The 16849-nt window shown below is 36.8% G+C and overlaps 1 protein-coding gene across 2 annotated transcripts in view; it reads right to left on the bottom strand.

Moving 5' to 3' along the window:
- Window positions 1-108: 108 nt before the first annotated feature.
- The window catches only part of CAB39 (calcium binding protein 39), a 41067-nt gene continuing 24326 nt past the window's right edge, over window positions 109-16849 (bottom strand). For both annotated transcript variants that reach the window (XM_083849309.1, XM_083849310.1), the window contains exons 3-9: window positions 13980-14144; window positions 10028-10146; window positions 7024-7192; window positions 6205-6264; window positions 5518-5583; window positions 4516-4659; window positions 109-2724 (exon numbers count right to left, since the gene is read on the bottom strand). In XM_083849309.1, coding sequence (XP_083705435.1) covers window positions 2536-2724; window positions 4516-4659; window positions 5518-5583; window positions 6205-6264; window positions 7024-7192; window positions 10028-10146; window positions 13980-14144 — 912 coding nt within the window. In that variant the 3' untranslated portion in view covers window positions 109-2535. The remainder of the gene's footprint in view (window positions 2725-4515; window positions 4660-5517; window positions 5584-6204; window positions 6265-7023; window positions 7193-10027; window positions 10147-13979; window positions 14145-16849) is intronic.

Genomic DNA, 16849 nt, shown 5'->3' with positions numbered 1-16849 from the left:
TTCCCATTTAAAAGCGAGAAAGCTGAACCCTTCTAAGGCAACAAAGGTAAAAAGATTCACATCCATGAGAAACTTACGATCTTCAGAAACACAGTAAAAACACACGCATTTTTCTTCAAAATTTTATTTCAATTTAAATTATGGGGCCAGCCAGATTTTTTTGGATAAGAAATGCATTTTCCTCAGGGGAAATGAAATGCTACCATGGAAGTAGAATTACAATTGTATACATCTCTTATTTAAAAAAAAAAAAAAGAAGAAAAAACACACACAAAACCAAAAACCGCTCACATTTAAATAACTTGTAGTAATATCCTTAAGCCTTCAAGCGGATAAGAAACCACTTCCAGAACAATAGCTTTTTTTTGTTTTTTTAATACGAAGAGCACGTCAAATGAGCTTTAATTTAAATACAACTTCTTTTCGAAAGCCAACATTCAAATGTTTTCACATATTAAAAAAAGTTACCATAGCCATTATTTCCAAGACCTAATATAGAGTAACCTATAACCCAGTCCAAATGTTCTCACTCCTTTACAGATACAAATCTTTTAGCACTTCTACATTTTTCTAGAGAGGAAGCCTTATATGTTATGGTGAGTAACTTGGCAAATGATGTTTTCTTCCACTCAGCTGTGATAAACCCAAAAAATAAGAGACTGTCGGTACTGAACTGTATCATCACCTCATGGCCAATTTTGCCTGCCTCTGTAAGAGATCTCCACGAAGAGCAAGCTAGTTGCTTTCCAGTAGGCAAAATGAGTCTGTTTGCAAAGGACGCATTAAGGAATTTCCAAAGGCCAATTCTAACGTTAAGAGAAATTTTAAATTACTGAGTGAAAACACTTCTTTTTCTGGAGCTGACTTCCCTTGTGAAGGCTTTCAAATCAGCTTAAATGTCACACTTAGGAGTTTCATTTTGCTGACTGCAAAATATTTTAATTAGGAAAAGGACAGGAAGCAACAAACATTTTCTATAGCATTCTCAATCAGATTCAGCCATGCAGAATTTGAACTTTCAGACTCCAATCCATACGTTTGGTTGGTTGTGATCTTAACGTTACTATATGATGGATAAATACAACTTTAATAACATTGTTTAGCTATATTTAGTAGATTCCTTTTGTATGGTCACAGTAACAAAAACATGGTGCAAAATCAGAGTTGTTTTTTTGTTTTTATAAATACTGATAGTTTGCAGCATTAAAAAACAAAATCAACAAAATTAAATCTTTTGTTACCCTAGGACATCTATGTAATTATGTTTCTTGAAGTCAGAGGGGATTAAATCATTCGCTTTCATAACTACTGTACTGAGTTACCTACTGTAAGAAAGAAATGATGCACTGCAGGCTCCCCAGATGTAAGAGGAATCAATATTAATTTAGCATAATCTTTGCCATTTGCAGAGCGGGTGAGCACAACACTAGTTTAATTGAATAAGGCCAATAGTATCCAGTAAGAATCTAGTATCAAGGGTTCCAGTTCTCTATTTCAGCCTACTCTAATTGATGGCACCCCATTAGATAAGTGAATACAAAGAATTTGTTGTGTTTTTTTCTTTTAATGCTGCAGTACTTAAGATCGTTAAATCAGCATTTCCATGTGATCTGAAGTATTCAATTACATATGAGCATTCATTTTGCAAAACTCAATATTAGGTAATAGTTACAGACTAATACAATAACATTCCTCTGCTGTACAAATTAAATCATATTTTAAAGAAATGAGCAGCCTAGGAGTTATATACAAAAGAAACCAGCAAGCACTGTTGAAATGAAATGCAAAATGTCACTGCTAGGTCTACTGTCTGAAATACCTTTAAAAGTAAAATTAACAAAAACCCTTAGAACATATTTCCAAGTTTACAAGTCAATTCTCAAAAAAATCAAATCATGTCAAAAAATCTATAAAGCAGTGAAAGGCATATATACATTTTCCTTATGAACTTTAAGATTTCACTCTTTTAAAAGTTGCTAAGTTTCAATATCAGTTTATCTGCAAGACAACTGTTTATCCCAATAAGCTCACATCTTAGATACATTTCCCCTTTGATTACAAATAAAGCACTGCACTTTTTTTTTTTTTAAATCAAGGCATATAATCTTATACTAGGGTGCCAGGAATGCACAGGTCACATTGTGCTCATATCTCAAACAAGGTAAGTGCAAACATACAGATTTATTCAGATTTGCAAGCATGCAACCTGTTACTTAACTACATTAATACCTTCTTTCCTAAACCAAACTAGTATCTATATGTTTGCGTTCATGAACCTAGAATCTTTCTTTTCAGGACTCCTAAAACAAGCAGTGTCTTTGAATTCTGAAATGACACAAATATCAAGAAAGTCCACATTGTGCAAGAAAGCAGCAGCTATGTTTTTCAACTTGGACTAAAAAAGAAAAACAAAAACCGTTCACTGAACAGCAGATTAGCAGTAATGTTCCTCATGAATCGATAAGAGTGCCTGATGCTGAATATCTAACAGCAAATGCTGAACTTGGGTTTAATATTATAGGGGTTTACTGGAGATTAAGCTTCTTGCTGTGCTGGTCTCTTCAAATCCCTGATCTGTTTAACTAAATAGGTCTTCTCATCATTAAATTGTTCATCCTCGGTCCTGTCATTCTGAAACTTGCTGAGGAACTCAATAAGTTTGGTCTGGTTCTTTAGAAGGATGTCTAATATAGGCTGTGTCTTGTTAGGATTGGCTACAAACACCTGCAAGAAAACAAATGGCATTTAGTGTAATAGTAGGAAACAGGAGTTTAAGTTAAAAAAACAAATCTACTCAATATCCCAAAATGTATACAGGAAACATAATGGAGTAAATCAAAGTTTTAAAATAAAACTACCCCGCCCCCCCCTTTTTTTTTATTTTAATTAGAACAGAAATCAAACATCAGTACTGAGGTAAACTCAGTTTGTAGAAGTTGATTAGCCACAATACCCTCTGCAGAATCCACTGAAAAATCCCACAGTTAAATTCTGTAGCAAGTAGATCATCCTATATTGTATACGGTATCAGATGGGTATATTAAAGTTCACTGAAAACTTTTATACCTCAAGCTGTAACTCCAAGCCCTTAGTTATTTGCTTGTCTGCTGCAAAGTTAAAATGTATCTGTTTTAATATGCAGACTACATTTAGGCTTTGAAATTTAGCTGGCTTGGTTAAAACACTGCTATCCTTCACAGCATCATGCAGCACGATGAAAACGCTTCTGAACTCCAATATGCTTCATGCTTTCACATAAAATCATGGATTCCTCCTTATCCTACTGTACTTCATCTTTCTTAATTCCAAAATTTTCTAAGAGATCACCCTGACAAACCATATAAAAGTTCTTAAGTGCTTTCCAAACAATTTTTTTTAAAGACCATAGAATCACAGAATGGTTTGGGTTGGAAGGGACCTCAAAGAGTCCCTAGCTCCAATCCCCCTGCCCTGGGCCGGGACACCTCCCACCAGCCCCATCCAGCCTGGCCTTGGGCACTGCCAGGGATGGGGCAGCCACAGCTCCTCTGGGCAGGCTGGGACAGGGCCTCACCACCCTCTGAGTGAAGAATTTCCTCCCATCATCTAATCTAAACCTAGCCTATTTCACTTTAACACCATTACGCCTTGTCCTACCACTGCACTCCCTGACAGAGTCCCTCCCCAGCTTTCCTGCAGTCCCCTTTAAGCACCGGCAGGCCGCTGTAAGGTCTCCCGGGAGCCTGCTCTTCTCCAGGCTCAACAACCCCAACTCCCTCAGCCTGGCTCCATTGGAGAGGTGCCCCAGCCCTCTGATCATCCTCTCAGCCTCCTCCGGACACGCTCCAACAGGTCCATGTCTTCCTTATGCTGGGGGCCCCAGAGCTGAACGCAGCACTGCGGGTGGGGCCCCACTAGAGCAGAGCAGAGGGGAGAATCCCCTCCCCGCCCTGCTGGCCGGGCTGCTGTTTGTGCAGCCCAGGGTACGGGTGGCTTTCTGGGCCACAAGCACGCATTGCTGGCTCGTGTCGAGCTTCTCATCCACCAGCACCCCCAGGTCCTTCTCACAGGGCTGCTCTCCACCCATTCTCTGCCCAGCCCGTGTTTGTGCTTGGGGTTGCCCTGACCTAGGGCCTTGTTGACCCCCATGAGGTTTCACAGAGGCTCACCCCTCAGGCCTGCCCAGGTCCCTCTGGGTGACATCCCTTCCCTTCAGCATGTCAGCCCCACCAAGCAGCTAGGTGTCATCAGCAAATTTGCTGAAGGTGCACTCAATCCCCCTGTCCATGCCACCAACAAAGACATTAAACAGCACTGGTCCCACCTGAGGAATGTCACTCATCACTGGATACAAAGATAGCTATTTGTAAAGATGGATCATAATAGCAAACAGTAGTTCTTTCTTATTTAACCACTTAGCAGATATTCAGATAAGCTTCACTTAGACTCAGCTAAGTAGTTTACTCAACTAAACTCCTGTTTGGTTTTGTTTTGGTGTTTTGTTTTTTTTGTGCATGTGTTTGTTTCTAAACTTACCTTAAACACATGAAAGGCCTCAAACTGAATGTTACGACTCTTGTCTCGTAGAAGGTTCATCATTAGTTTGAGATTTTCAGGTTTACTGATGTATTTCGTCATAATTGTGAAGTTGTGTCTATCCAGTAATAATTCACCAAGAAGCTAGAAGTGGAAAACAAGGTGAAATAAGTGATAAGAGACAACTTATAAATGCTTTTAAACATGCTGGATAATCGACATCAGTCTGTAAAAGCAGAAAAAGTCAAACTAAAACATCCTTTTTTTCAACATGCAACTGAAAAATATCCTTTTATTCCCCTTTTGTTATGAACTGGGATTGAAACTAGATGTCTTTTTCATTTTTTTTTCCCACAACTTCATTATTTTTTCTATTTACACAAAACTTAGACATCACCTGCAAGAATTTGGTAAGGAAAGGGAGTTAGTATTTCAAATGAGAAATATCTGCACTTCTTTTGCCACCTACTTTGTCCAGAAGGGATGCAAAAAAAAAAAAAAAGAGCAGAAACTTCAGTGGATTTTATACACATATTTCCCCTACCTTCTTAGCTCTCAAAAGTACACAGAACCTCTTGCTGTGGGGAGCACTGTTGCAGGAGTAGTAAGATTCCTCACAAGTACCACCCTTGCTACAAGTTAACTTATATTTATATTTATGTTCAATATTTCTGATTAACTTGAATTGCTGTAGTCACATTATGTGAGTCTCTTTATTAAATAATATGTTGATATTTGTTTAAGGAAATTAAATGATAAATAAACTCCTGCAGATAGCCATTTCTGCATAGGGAGAGAAATGACTTGGTGTGTACTGGGTGTCAAATAATGGCAGGACTGGACTAAAAGAAATTAAACGATCTCGAGAATTAAAACATAGGAAAAAAATTAAAAAACACATTATCCGAGGCAGTAATTTAAGTAATATAAATTAGTCAACCCACCTTGAAATTGAAGACATTCTCTAATTTTGCATCTAAGAAGAAGAAAAAATTGCTTTACCTTAAGTGACTGTCTCTTTGTCACGTAATTTTCCGAATGAAGTAACTTCTCGTATTCACTGAAGAACTAAACGCAGAATAAAGAGAATGGTTAAAACCTTTCCAAGAGCCACAAGTGCTTTTCTTCCAAATTATTATAAAAAAATGGAGATGGAAATCCATAAACAAAAATGTAAACGAAAACTGAAATCTCAGTAGTTTCCTGTAAGTCAGTGCTGCTTAAAATTTGTATATTCTTTAAAAATATAAGTATTTACACTTTCAGTAGGGTTTAATGTTTAGACTGCAATGTATTGAAAGCATTTCTTGTTATTTCTTGAACTATAGTAGTTCTTGTCACTGAACACTATTCATTAATTTCAGAAGTCCCCAGATATCTTGTATTCTTGGTCTGTTATGCATTAACACAGACAAATGATAAAGACTAGGAAAGGGTTCCCTCTAGTGGAAAAAACACATTTTCACAGAATTAGATTTTTGCCTTAGCCTCTTGTTTTTACACTTCTTACATTCAACTGTAAGATCTTAACGTAAATTGTACTGCTTTGACAGAAATTACTTTAGGTTCATTTGGTTTAATATTGTATATAAATTTCCAAAAAGGAATCTAAACAAGGTAAGAAAATACTGTTTTATTCAAAGATACACAGCACTAGAAAATTCTGAATAATGAAATGTATTTGCTCACCCTATCGTAATGTTGTTCCAAAAATTCTGCACTTAGCAACTTGTGTCTTGTAAGCAAATCCTGTAAAAGAGCAAAAACAATACTTTCTGTAGAATATTTATATGGTACATACACATTCTGAATAAACTGGGAGCGCACATAAGACATCCATCAGACAATGTTGCTATTTTTTTTTAAACAAAGAAGAAACTTAGGATATGAATGCAGTTACTTGCACATAGGACTTGCTAAGGACCTTCCGATCAGTTAGGAAAAGTCTGCTACATGTAAATTCACACAGGTCTGTGGAATTATCATTGAAGAATGGCAGTTATGGATCAAGGGTATGCTCTGCACAGAACTATACACAGTCGAGGCTGAGACCCACTATTCAACACTGATAACTACTATGCTTGTAGTCATGTAACTGTTTTTTTGTTGTGGGTTGGGTTTTTTTGGTTACAACAACAAAAAATACCTCCAGAAGTAGCATCAAATATACTCAATAAACAAACATAATGCAATGAAAAGGAGTTCACTCGCTCGAATAGCTGGAGATACAGATTTAAAATTCTCTGGCATGAAACTGTACATGTATTAAGAGAATACACAGTAGTTTAAATCTTGCTTTCTAGAATTGTTATTGGGAACAGAGTATGCATGTTTAAAGGAACATCTTGCATTGTGAGAAATAAGGAAGAACAATGTTCAGCTTACCATTTGCATCACCAATATTTTTCTCCTCTCTCTAACCCTTTTTGCTCAAGAGTGTAACACACAACATCTGAGTTCACATAGTGGAAAACTACAGAAATAACTTAAATATGGGGTGTAATTTACCTTGAATGTGGCAAATGCATCTGAAGCAATGTCAAATGTCGACATTTCCACATATCTGAAGAAATCATAGAATTGTTCTGACCACAAGATTATTTTAGCAAGTGGTTCATGTCTGATGCATTCTCTAAGCATTATCCCACAATTTAGAGCAATTTCTGGAGATTCGTACCTGTTTAAAAACAAAAGCCACAGATTCTTTATAAATACTTTCAGAAGTTACCATTGCAATGCTACACTAATTACAATTTTCAGTTCTATTATATAAACAAGAATTCAAAGAATGAGGTACTCATTTCTGTATTAAATTTCACCTTCTAATACTTCTCTGAAATATCACTGAAATCACTGCTAATTTATTGCCAAATTATTGCCAATATACGTTCATAAAATGAGAAACAAGATTAAATAAAACTATTTTCTTCGTACTCAAAATCAGTTTTCTTTTTACATATTGGTACAATTGCAGACATCTGGAAAAGCAGCAAATGATCTGTCTTGAAAGCTATTTGCTTACAGCTGACAATAATTTACATAAAACTACCCTTAATATGAGTTTTGAAGCTAAATGGTTAATAATACTGGACATTAATTCATGACCACTCTTTCATTAAACCATTTTTAGCATCACTGTCTGCTCCATACACCACGGGCTTCCAGCTTGACATGTTGTCAGCAGCGCCCTCTAATTTTAAGGATTATACTCTCTGTGCCCGAGTCTGTATTGCCTCAAGCACAGTATCTGCAGCTTCCTACAGGAGACCTTCTGGAACATGACCATCACTGATTTGATGAAAGTGATGAAGCCGTCAGGGACGGCTTCATTTAGAAATTGTCACTACACTTTCTTGGCAGGCTTTCCTGCTCAAATACTAGTGTGTTCTCTCAGACGATTTTAGCATATGCCAACAGCAGCTGCCAAAATCTCACAACAGTGTCTCTAAGACATATTTGACAGAAATACACCTCTGTACTTTCTGCCACCTCGAGTTCCCAAGCACACTAATAGTAGGAAACAGGATGAATAAGAGTCTGTCTTTCTGACCCCAAAACTAATCTCAGCATGTTGCAACACAGGCTATCCCAATCCACAGACAAGTTGTGTCTCTTGTTACCTACCTGCTTCTGAAGCCAAGTCCCTTATACACCTTCCACCTAAAAAGGCCTTGGACCTAATGCATCTGAAGGCAATTTAAATTCACCAGCGTAACTCCGGAGCAAAGCATTATTGTGTGTACTAAGCACTAACTAAATTATCATACAAAAACATTTGCTTATGAATAAATTTTCACATTAAATGCTGCAATACTCTCGTATTTAACTTGTCACGAAGTCTTGGAATCTACTGGACTTTTTGTAATTTACCACATAGTTTAAATTAGCATAAATTGACTCAGACAGATACCAGATGTAACACTTAAGTCATTAAAGCTAATTAAATGCCCATTTCAAACATCCTGACTTATGAATATGTTTCAACAATCCCTGTCAGAATAATGCTCTCTGAAGAGTGACAACATAGACTAAGAATTAGGACAACTGTGTCGCAATCCTCATTCAGTCACACATTAATAAGAGCATGCTGAGAAAGTAGTTCCATCTCTCTGCATCTCAAATTCGTCTTCTTGTAAATTGTTTTGAGGAAGTACTGAATCAATATCCTCTTTCATATTATGCCACAATTAATAATTGTTTTGCCCTTATAAGATTTAAATCTTCCTTCTCAGAATCATGGCTGCAACACAGGAAAAAAAAATATCAAAGCACCTCTGGCAGACTGTACGTCTTACAACAAGAAAATAAACTAGCCCAATACACCATGTATTTGGCAGGTTTCACTCTGAACTCGGTCAGCATCTCTGTTTACTGCTATGAACTAGGAGGAGGAAGAAGGAAGAACAAAATAACACTCCCTGTTCAAATGTTAAAAATATATTTGATTATCCTCATATCTCAATGTAACATAGGCAAATATCTCACTGAAAAGTATGTCCCTTTCCTTCATCTTCTAGCTACCCCAGTAAGTGGATTGAGTACTAGTCAACTGCGGTCCATGGAAGCTTACTGAAGTAAGCTTACCCAGAAGTTTTAATATAAATTATATAATTAATACTTGAAATGGCTACACTTCAAGAATAGCTTATTAATATTGATGAACTTTTCTATCCCAGAATTATATATTGGAGTTGCAACTTTCAGAACTTTCCTAGTTAATGGTAATAGAGACGTGAACAATTCTTTTTACATGTAGCACATTCTCAATGTTTTTAAATCTTATTTTAACAAGAAAATGCTAACAACATATTTCTACTTTCAGGTTTGAGATCCACAGCTCTACACGTGCAACAATGTGTTCAGTATGACATGATTCTCCAACACTAAGAACCAGAAGTAACATCATAGAATGGCTTGGGTTGGAAGGGACCTTAAAGATCACCTAGCTCCAACCCTAATACAAGAATGGAGGAAGAAAGAGCAGGCTAACATGCATGTGCTCTGAGTCATTCTGTTAGGCTGAGTTTGAGCTGGTGCATTTATGTGACTACAGGAATATGAATCACTATGAATAAAATGTCTAAGACAAACTAATACCATGGGATAGGACAGCAAACTGGAAAGGACAGTGGTTAAAGGAAAAAAAAAAAACAGCCTTTACTACTGGATAAATGAGTAAGTTCAGAAGGAAATAATTTCAACTGGATCAAACAGTATACCAAACAGAAAATGTCTGCAGTATCCTAGTAATAATATTTTAGGTTACTAACAGTTCTCAATTTTCAGTCGCATTTCATGCAAAACTTTATTTCTGGTGTTTATTACCCAAATATTCTTTTACTTAGGGGATTTATAGGCCCTTAGGAAAAAAAGGGAGAGGGGGGAACAATCATACTGCAAAGGAAGAAAAAGTATTTCAAAACTCAGCGTTTCTCCATGAATTTGAATTTACAAACTTCTTACTTCATTAAAAAGTGTATTTATCACGCTTACTTGATCACAGCATACATACCCTTTTAACAGCATGAACAATATATTCTGTTGAGTGCAGATGTATTCAACTGTGGGAGTTCTTGTACCAATTTGCCTTCTGAGGATGTTGTTGAAAATTTGAGCAACATCTTTTTTGCCCTGTCAAAAACATTAGTAGTTAAACACATAATATTCAAGTCCACTGTTCAAGGAAGAATTAAACGTTACCATTATCTCATACATTCACACCATAGTGAGTTCTGCAGTTCAGTCAGCCTCTGTACTCTGATCTTAATCAGATCACATACATAGTCTGTTTCTTTATACCCATTTCAAATATGCCAGAACATTCTAAACAGTATCAGCCAGATGTTTCAGCCAGATCACAGGTTATTTATGTTAAGAAATAAAGCCAGTTTATATTTTATCTGACACCTCTGTGTAGCTTCAGTCTCCTGGACTTGCTTTATTCTTGTTTTTTTGCCAATAACATACCAGTTTTTAACTGTGCTTCTGCCTGTAAGTGTGTTTCTTCAATATTCCATTATCCTCTTCCTTTCTCTAGGAACATTTAATTCCACCATTAGCTGTCTGTAGAGCACTTCTGACTGCAGTGTTAACATTCAACTTAAAATTGGAACTTATGGAAGTAAAATAAATAAAACTACAAAGAGTACTCACCCACTGACCTAAAATGCAAGTCTCACATTTTTCAACAGACAAAGAAGTATAAATAAGAACAAGATGCTTGAATTCAGCACAGATTATACACACAAAAATGCACAATGATAACACCAGGCAACATCAAAGTGGCTGGGAATGTTCTCTGTGGAACAGATATACACCTCTTATTTATTTCTTCTAGGACATTTCAGACCACAGCTAAAGATGCCAAATTGGTATGGGCAAAAAGCTGATTGTAAATATAAGCACTTCTCACCATCATTCACATGCATCATTTAAAAGCCAAATTTCTGCAATGAACTTTCCATTTCAGACTGCCATAAATACAACTTCACGACTACGTGTTATCAGATGTAATTCAAAAAACTCCAAGCAAACTTGTACTAAGACTGGGCTTGCTAAGAAAGGCCTTTTAAGCCATTCCACGTGAAGGCTTCCTGAATGTTATACACACACCACACATAGATCATTTTTCTTGATGAACTCTACCTGGTACTATAAATTCCCAGGGTAACCTTTTCTAGCTTTGGAGTAAAATTCAGAGCGCATTTAATTAGCAAGTATTTAAAAAACAGCAGCAATTTTTCAAAACTACTTCAGTTTTCCAATCACCATAAAGAAGATTGCATAAGAAAAAAAAAATCGAATGTTTATAAAAATGTAGGAGGATTGTATTTTTACAAATGGCATGTTTGTGAATTACCACAGACAGTTTGAGGCACTGTTGTTTCCAGGATATAAGAGTTTGTTTGTAAATGCTTGTTTTCTTGATTACAATTCCACTGAAAGCCAGCCTAAAGCAACACCAAAACTCTTTGTTCTGAAATGAGTAGAGCAGTGTTTCCAGAAACTGCTTTACTCCAACTCCACATAATATAGTCATCGACTCTCATTCACTAACATTGCCAATTTTGCTCTAGATCTCACATTTTGCTTTGGATTCACCAGCCAGAACAACATTTTCTTATTCTCCACAGAAGTGAACTGCTAGTGGCACGCAGTAATACCAAGTCAAGTTATTGTTAAAAGCACTGCTAAGTGACCTCATGGTCTAACACGAGCAAACAGGCACCGAACCTTGTGCCAATAGTCACGATCACGAGAGGTGAGAGTGAAACTGTGCTAGCATTGTCTTCCCGGCAGAAGGATCCAGGCCCCCTTATGCAAAAGGCGTTTTTGTGTCTTTTTTTGTGTGTGTTTTTTGTTTTTCCCTTCATTTAAAGAAGAGCAAGAACAGAAAATACAGTTCCAGAAGGGATGCCGTCTCTCTTACAAACACACAAGTCAGCAGGGAGATAAGAGGGAAGTTAGTAACACTGGTAAGTAGATGGTTTTGTTGGCTACAGATATAATTTTTACCAGGCCTTTCCACCCAAAGTTTCAGATAGTCAGGCAGTTTCCTATGCACAAGATTAAAACATTAAGTTTGTTGCGAAGGTTGAAGTGTCTGAGTAAACAGTCCCTGTCTATAACCTCAGAATCCACCACAGAAATCCTCTTCAAGAAGAGCAAAGTTTTTGACAAAAAAAAAGGTGACATTTACTTCATCTCTGAATGGTCTCAAGCTTTAGTGGGGGTGCCAGAAGGAATAAATGCTAAACTCAATCTTCAAGTTTAAAAACCAACAGGAAATCAAGTTTGTATCTCTCTCAGTAACAGAAAAAAACATTTCAAATGTAGTAAGCCCCAAATCATAGAGATATGGGATATAAAAGCCAAAATCTGAATCTAGTGTAGGTTTGGAGCTCAGGTGTGTTGACTTTAACTCTAGGTAAAACAATAGCTGGACAGCCTGCCAGATCCCATCCTTAAAAAGCAGACGTGGTCCAGCCTAGAAACCAACGTGAATGACTTGTTCTCTCTCAAGGGGGAATGGTTATATCCTCATGTTACAAAACAGCAGAAAAATCTAAAAGCAGGAAACTACTTGCAGTCCTTTCCAGTCCCTTTAGAATAAAATGAATAGTTCTTTTTAATGAGAGCAAGCCTGTACAAATTGTTATCATTCTTCATTACCAGAAGATAATGAAGGTTTCCTTCTCTAATAACTGACCCGAGTAAACACCAAACTGATAAGAATCTAGAGGTCAGCAAAATCCAGATGACGTTTCATCATTTCCTTTCTTCGTCAATTAAAGGCCATCGTATTTCAGCATTCACTCTCAACTTTCCCAGGTCTCCTTGCTTATTTAATAACCTGAATGTTTTATGTTTGGTGTAAACATTTGTGTGGGTAGGAAAAGAAATACCACCACGTTACAATTAAACACGCATCAGAGGGAGTTATGCAAGGGGCGGAGGGGAGAGAAGAAAGAACAGGGAGGAAAGCTATTATTTTTGGAACATCATACTACAATAGGACTTTTGCGAAGTCTGTTCCCATCATGAACAACTTGGTTATGAACAATACCATCTTTAAGCAACCTTAAGTGGTATGGCCTTTATGGTCAAGGCTGTGGGGTGAGATACACGGGTTTTGGCTCCTTTCCTGCACAACCACACACTTCTTGTGGGACCTCAGGGAAAACAGGAAAATCCAATTGTATTGCAATTTCTTATAACTAAATAGGGTGATTTTTCACCATGGCAGTGGGAAACTAGATTATTCTATGTGATGTGGTGACATATGGTAGAGGTTTGAATGGAGATATATTTGAATAAGGGTAAGCACTGCTATTTTGAAGTAGTCAATAAAATCTTGTGTTTGTTTATATATATATATATAAGCAGAATATATAACATATTCTGCTTATAAATATATAAACAGAAAAAGAGGAAAACAGAAAAGGTTGCATCATCATTTCTAAAGAGAGAGAAATACTGAAGACTTAATAAGAGGAACAGCTTTACCTTACACATTTTGAATTCTTCCTAAATGTTATAATAATTTTCCTTTGAAAGTAATTTTATTTAATAAGATGAGAATACAGAGGTGGCTTATAGTATTACAGCTTGTGTTCACTGTAATATTAGTGATATTATTAGTAATATTATTAGAGATTAATCCTTTTGTCTACACAACGATTAAGGATTATTCTATAATTTTAACAGAACTGTATCATAGCGATTAGAGGTTTATCTACTTCAATTTGGGCAGCTTAGGTGCCTAAATTCAGTGATTTCATATTCAGTATTTGCTTAATTTTCTAGATAGTTTGGAATACTGAGTTCTCTTTCTAATGATTTGTCCCCAGCCATAAAATAGAAGCTGTAGATCGAAAGATGTTCTAACCAGTTAAAGAGACAGGAATTCAGATGTATTTATTTTAAAATATACAATATATGAAATATCAAACTTCTCTTCTTACCTCAAAATCAATTAGCTGCAAGTCAGCTACTAGGGTACTAAGGAGACCACTGTTGTACAGCTCCTGAGCAAGCTGTGCCACAGCTTCTGTCTGTGGTTCTTTTTCATTTGTGCCATACAAGATTTCTTTCATGGCAACAAGGTTTTTTGAAACCTCCTCAGTGGCCTAAAGAAAATGGGGAAAAAAATACCGTTAGAGCACAGATAATGTCATTTTTCTTTGTAACTTCACACGCTATTCTTATCAACTGCAAACCTCCATTAGGGAGGAAAAAAAAAAAAAAATCAGGAAATGACAACCTGTTAAGAAAACAATAGATGATCTTTCTGCAAACAAGACTGTTATACGTTATTAAAAAAGAAAAAAAAAGGAAGGGGCAGAGGCAAGACACAAACAATTTAGTTGACAAGTTATCAACAGTAACATCTCTTCTTTTTTAGTGCCTCTGAACTTCCCATTCAAAAATCCCCTAAAGAATAGTGACAGTGTGAAAAGAACCGGACAAAATTTCCATACAGTAAAACAAAGATCACAGGATCACATTGGAAAACATGACAGAGATACGTGCCTGTCTAGTGAAGTGCCCAGAGAGACCAAATGTACTCCTACAGATTTTGCATTTCGTTTTCTGGCAAATACCAGACTTCCATTGCAGTCACTATGGATGTTTTTTCCCTTACCAAAGGAAAACCTTGAAGAGAACCTCACCTAAGCTCCAGGTTATCTCAGTACGGAAAAAAAAAAATGGCAAAGCCACAAAAAGTGGGTCCTTCAAAAGGAAACATCAATACAGGGGACAATAGAAATGTAAGATGCTTGCAGTCAGGTCCGACTACTCGTTTTCGAAAGCCAGTGCAAGGAATTCCTAAGTTGCTGTGTAGGCCTAGGGCAATGTTTAGAAGTGGAAGCGGAGTTCTCATAAGTAAAACTGAACAAAATCAACAAGAACACTTCTCAACACCTATTTCTAAATCTTAAAGCACAGTTATCTTGGAGGGGAGAGGGAAGAACTACTTTAAATGTATGTTTTCATAGCTTGGGGATAAAACACTGAAAATTATCACCCTAAATATCTGGTTTAGCTATATTACATTAGCCTTTCACGTGCTTAAAAAGTATGAACAGTTTTTAAGTGCACTGATTTTTAGTCATTAGATGAACCTGCCTACAAGGTATGTAAAGTATTTATTTGGTAGCACATGGAAAATTAATGAAGAGAAAGAATGACACCTTTCTGGATATTGCCTGTCTTACAAGGGATATGCAGAAAGATTTCATTTGTGGACTATATCTAGAGAGGTTTAAGATCAGCATGACCCATGCACTATTAAAGACGAAGCCATTCCAGCTTTGCTAGGTATGCAAGTATGGATTCTATGACCTTTACGGAGACTCCGTATCATTTTTAGCTCCTCCACAACTTTCCACTCCCCACTGCCTCCGTTTTCTCACTAATTCCGGTTCCTATTCCCAGTTGTCTCCTCCTTTAATAAAATTCCAAGGGATTTTCTGCACACTGTCAGTACGACAGCAAGAAGCAGGTGTTCAATGCACCTGCTTAGACAACTTCTAAAGATGTAAAACGAGAAAGCCAGCTCACCATATTACAATGGTATTATGGCACACAACTGCTCTATTTCTTTAACATTCAGAAGAAATACACTTTTACTAAGAAAAGAACGGGAACGCCTGTCAAATCTGGAGCTACAGAGAGATGTTCTTGAAGCACACCAAGAAAAGAGGAAGAAATGATAAAGACTTCTACTGTAGTTTGTCCCTGCACACTAATTTAGAAAGCAAGATGAAGGAGGAAGAAATGCTGAGGTTTGAGGAGTTATCTATTTTAAGCAAGACAGTGGCAACACGGAGGACACACCTGCAGTTAAGAATGCCAGTGAAGAATTCTTCATACTGAGAATCCAGAAAACAGAGCACCCTCCCCACACTTTAATGATCAGATGTAAAAGTTCTCCTTCAGCATCACTCCTGGACACTGTCAGCAACTGAAATACTTACAAACCAACAGGAAAAAATATACAGTGAATGCTTTTTCAAAAGAAGCCTTCTGCCCTAACATGAACATACAACTCAGTAGCTGCAAGAAGAGACACCAGGACTTGAATTTGTTTTCTCATTGTCTTCACAACTGTCAAGACCATCTGCAGGTGCTTCACTTGATCTTGCAATGACACGCTGCTTTAGTGGTAATTAATGGTAAGAGACACAAAATTACAGAACAGCTTGGGTTGGAAGGCACCTCAGGAGGCCATCAGTGTCCAGCCTCCTGCTTGAGGCACGACCAACCTCAAAGTCCTATCATCCTGATCAACTTGACTCATGTTCAGCCATGTTCCGAACAGCTCCATGGGTGGTCACTCCATGACCACTCTGGGCAACCTCTGCCAATATTTGATCATTTTCATCATGAAAACATAAAGCAGACTTGCTTGTATCATCTCAACTTAGGCCAAACTATAATTTTTGGATACACACAAATATAGAAATATGAGGTTTTCTGAAAGTATTTTATTAATAACCAAGGTCTTTTGGTGCACAATATATCCGTAGATGATATTTCTATATTCTCTCCTCTTCTACTCTAAAACTCAACATCAAAAGGACTAGAAAAACTCTTACAAGCTTTTTCTAGAATCTCTCTCTACTCTCCTCTATTCCATGAGCTCTCTAATGTATTACAGACACACAACATGCAGAGCTATTTTTACCATTTAAGATGCAGAATGGAATTTAGATAGCTACACCTGAAAATATAATGCTACATTAAATATCAAGTCAAGAGGTAAGTAAAAAAATGGTTAAAAATTCAAGACAGAAAAGGAAAGGCTAACTAGCATTACTTGTAAGATTTC

This window comes from Anser anser (genome assembly GCF_964211835.1).
Source record: "Anser anser genome assembly, chromosome: 9".
In the NCBI taxonomy this organism is placed as follows: Eukaryota; Metazoa; Chordata; class Aves; order Anseriformes; family Anatidae; genus Anser; species Anser anser.
Note: the sequence above shows the minus strand (reverse complement) of the source record. Positions and strands in the feature narration are given on the sequence as shown.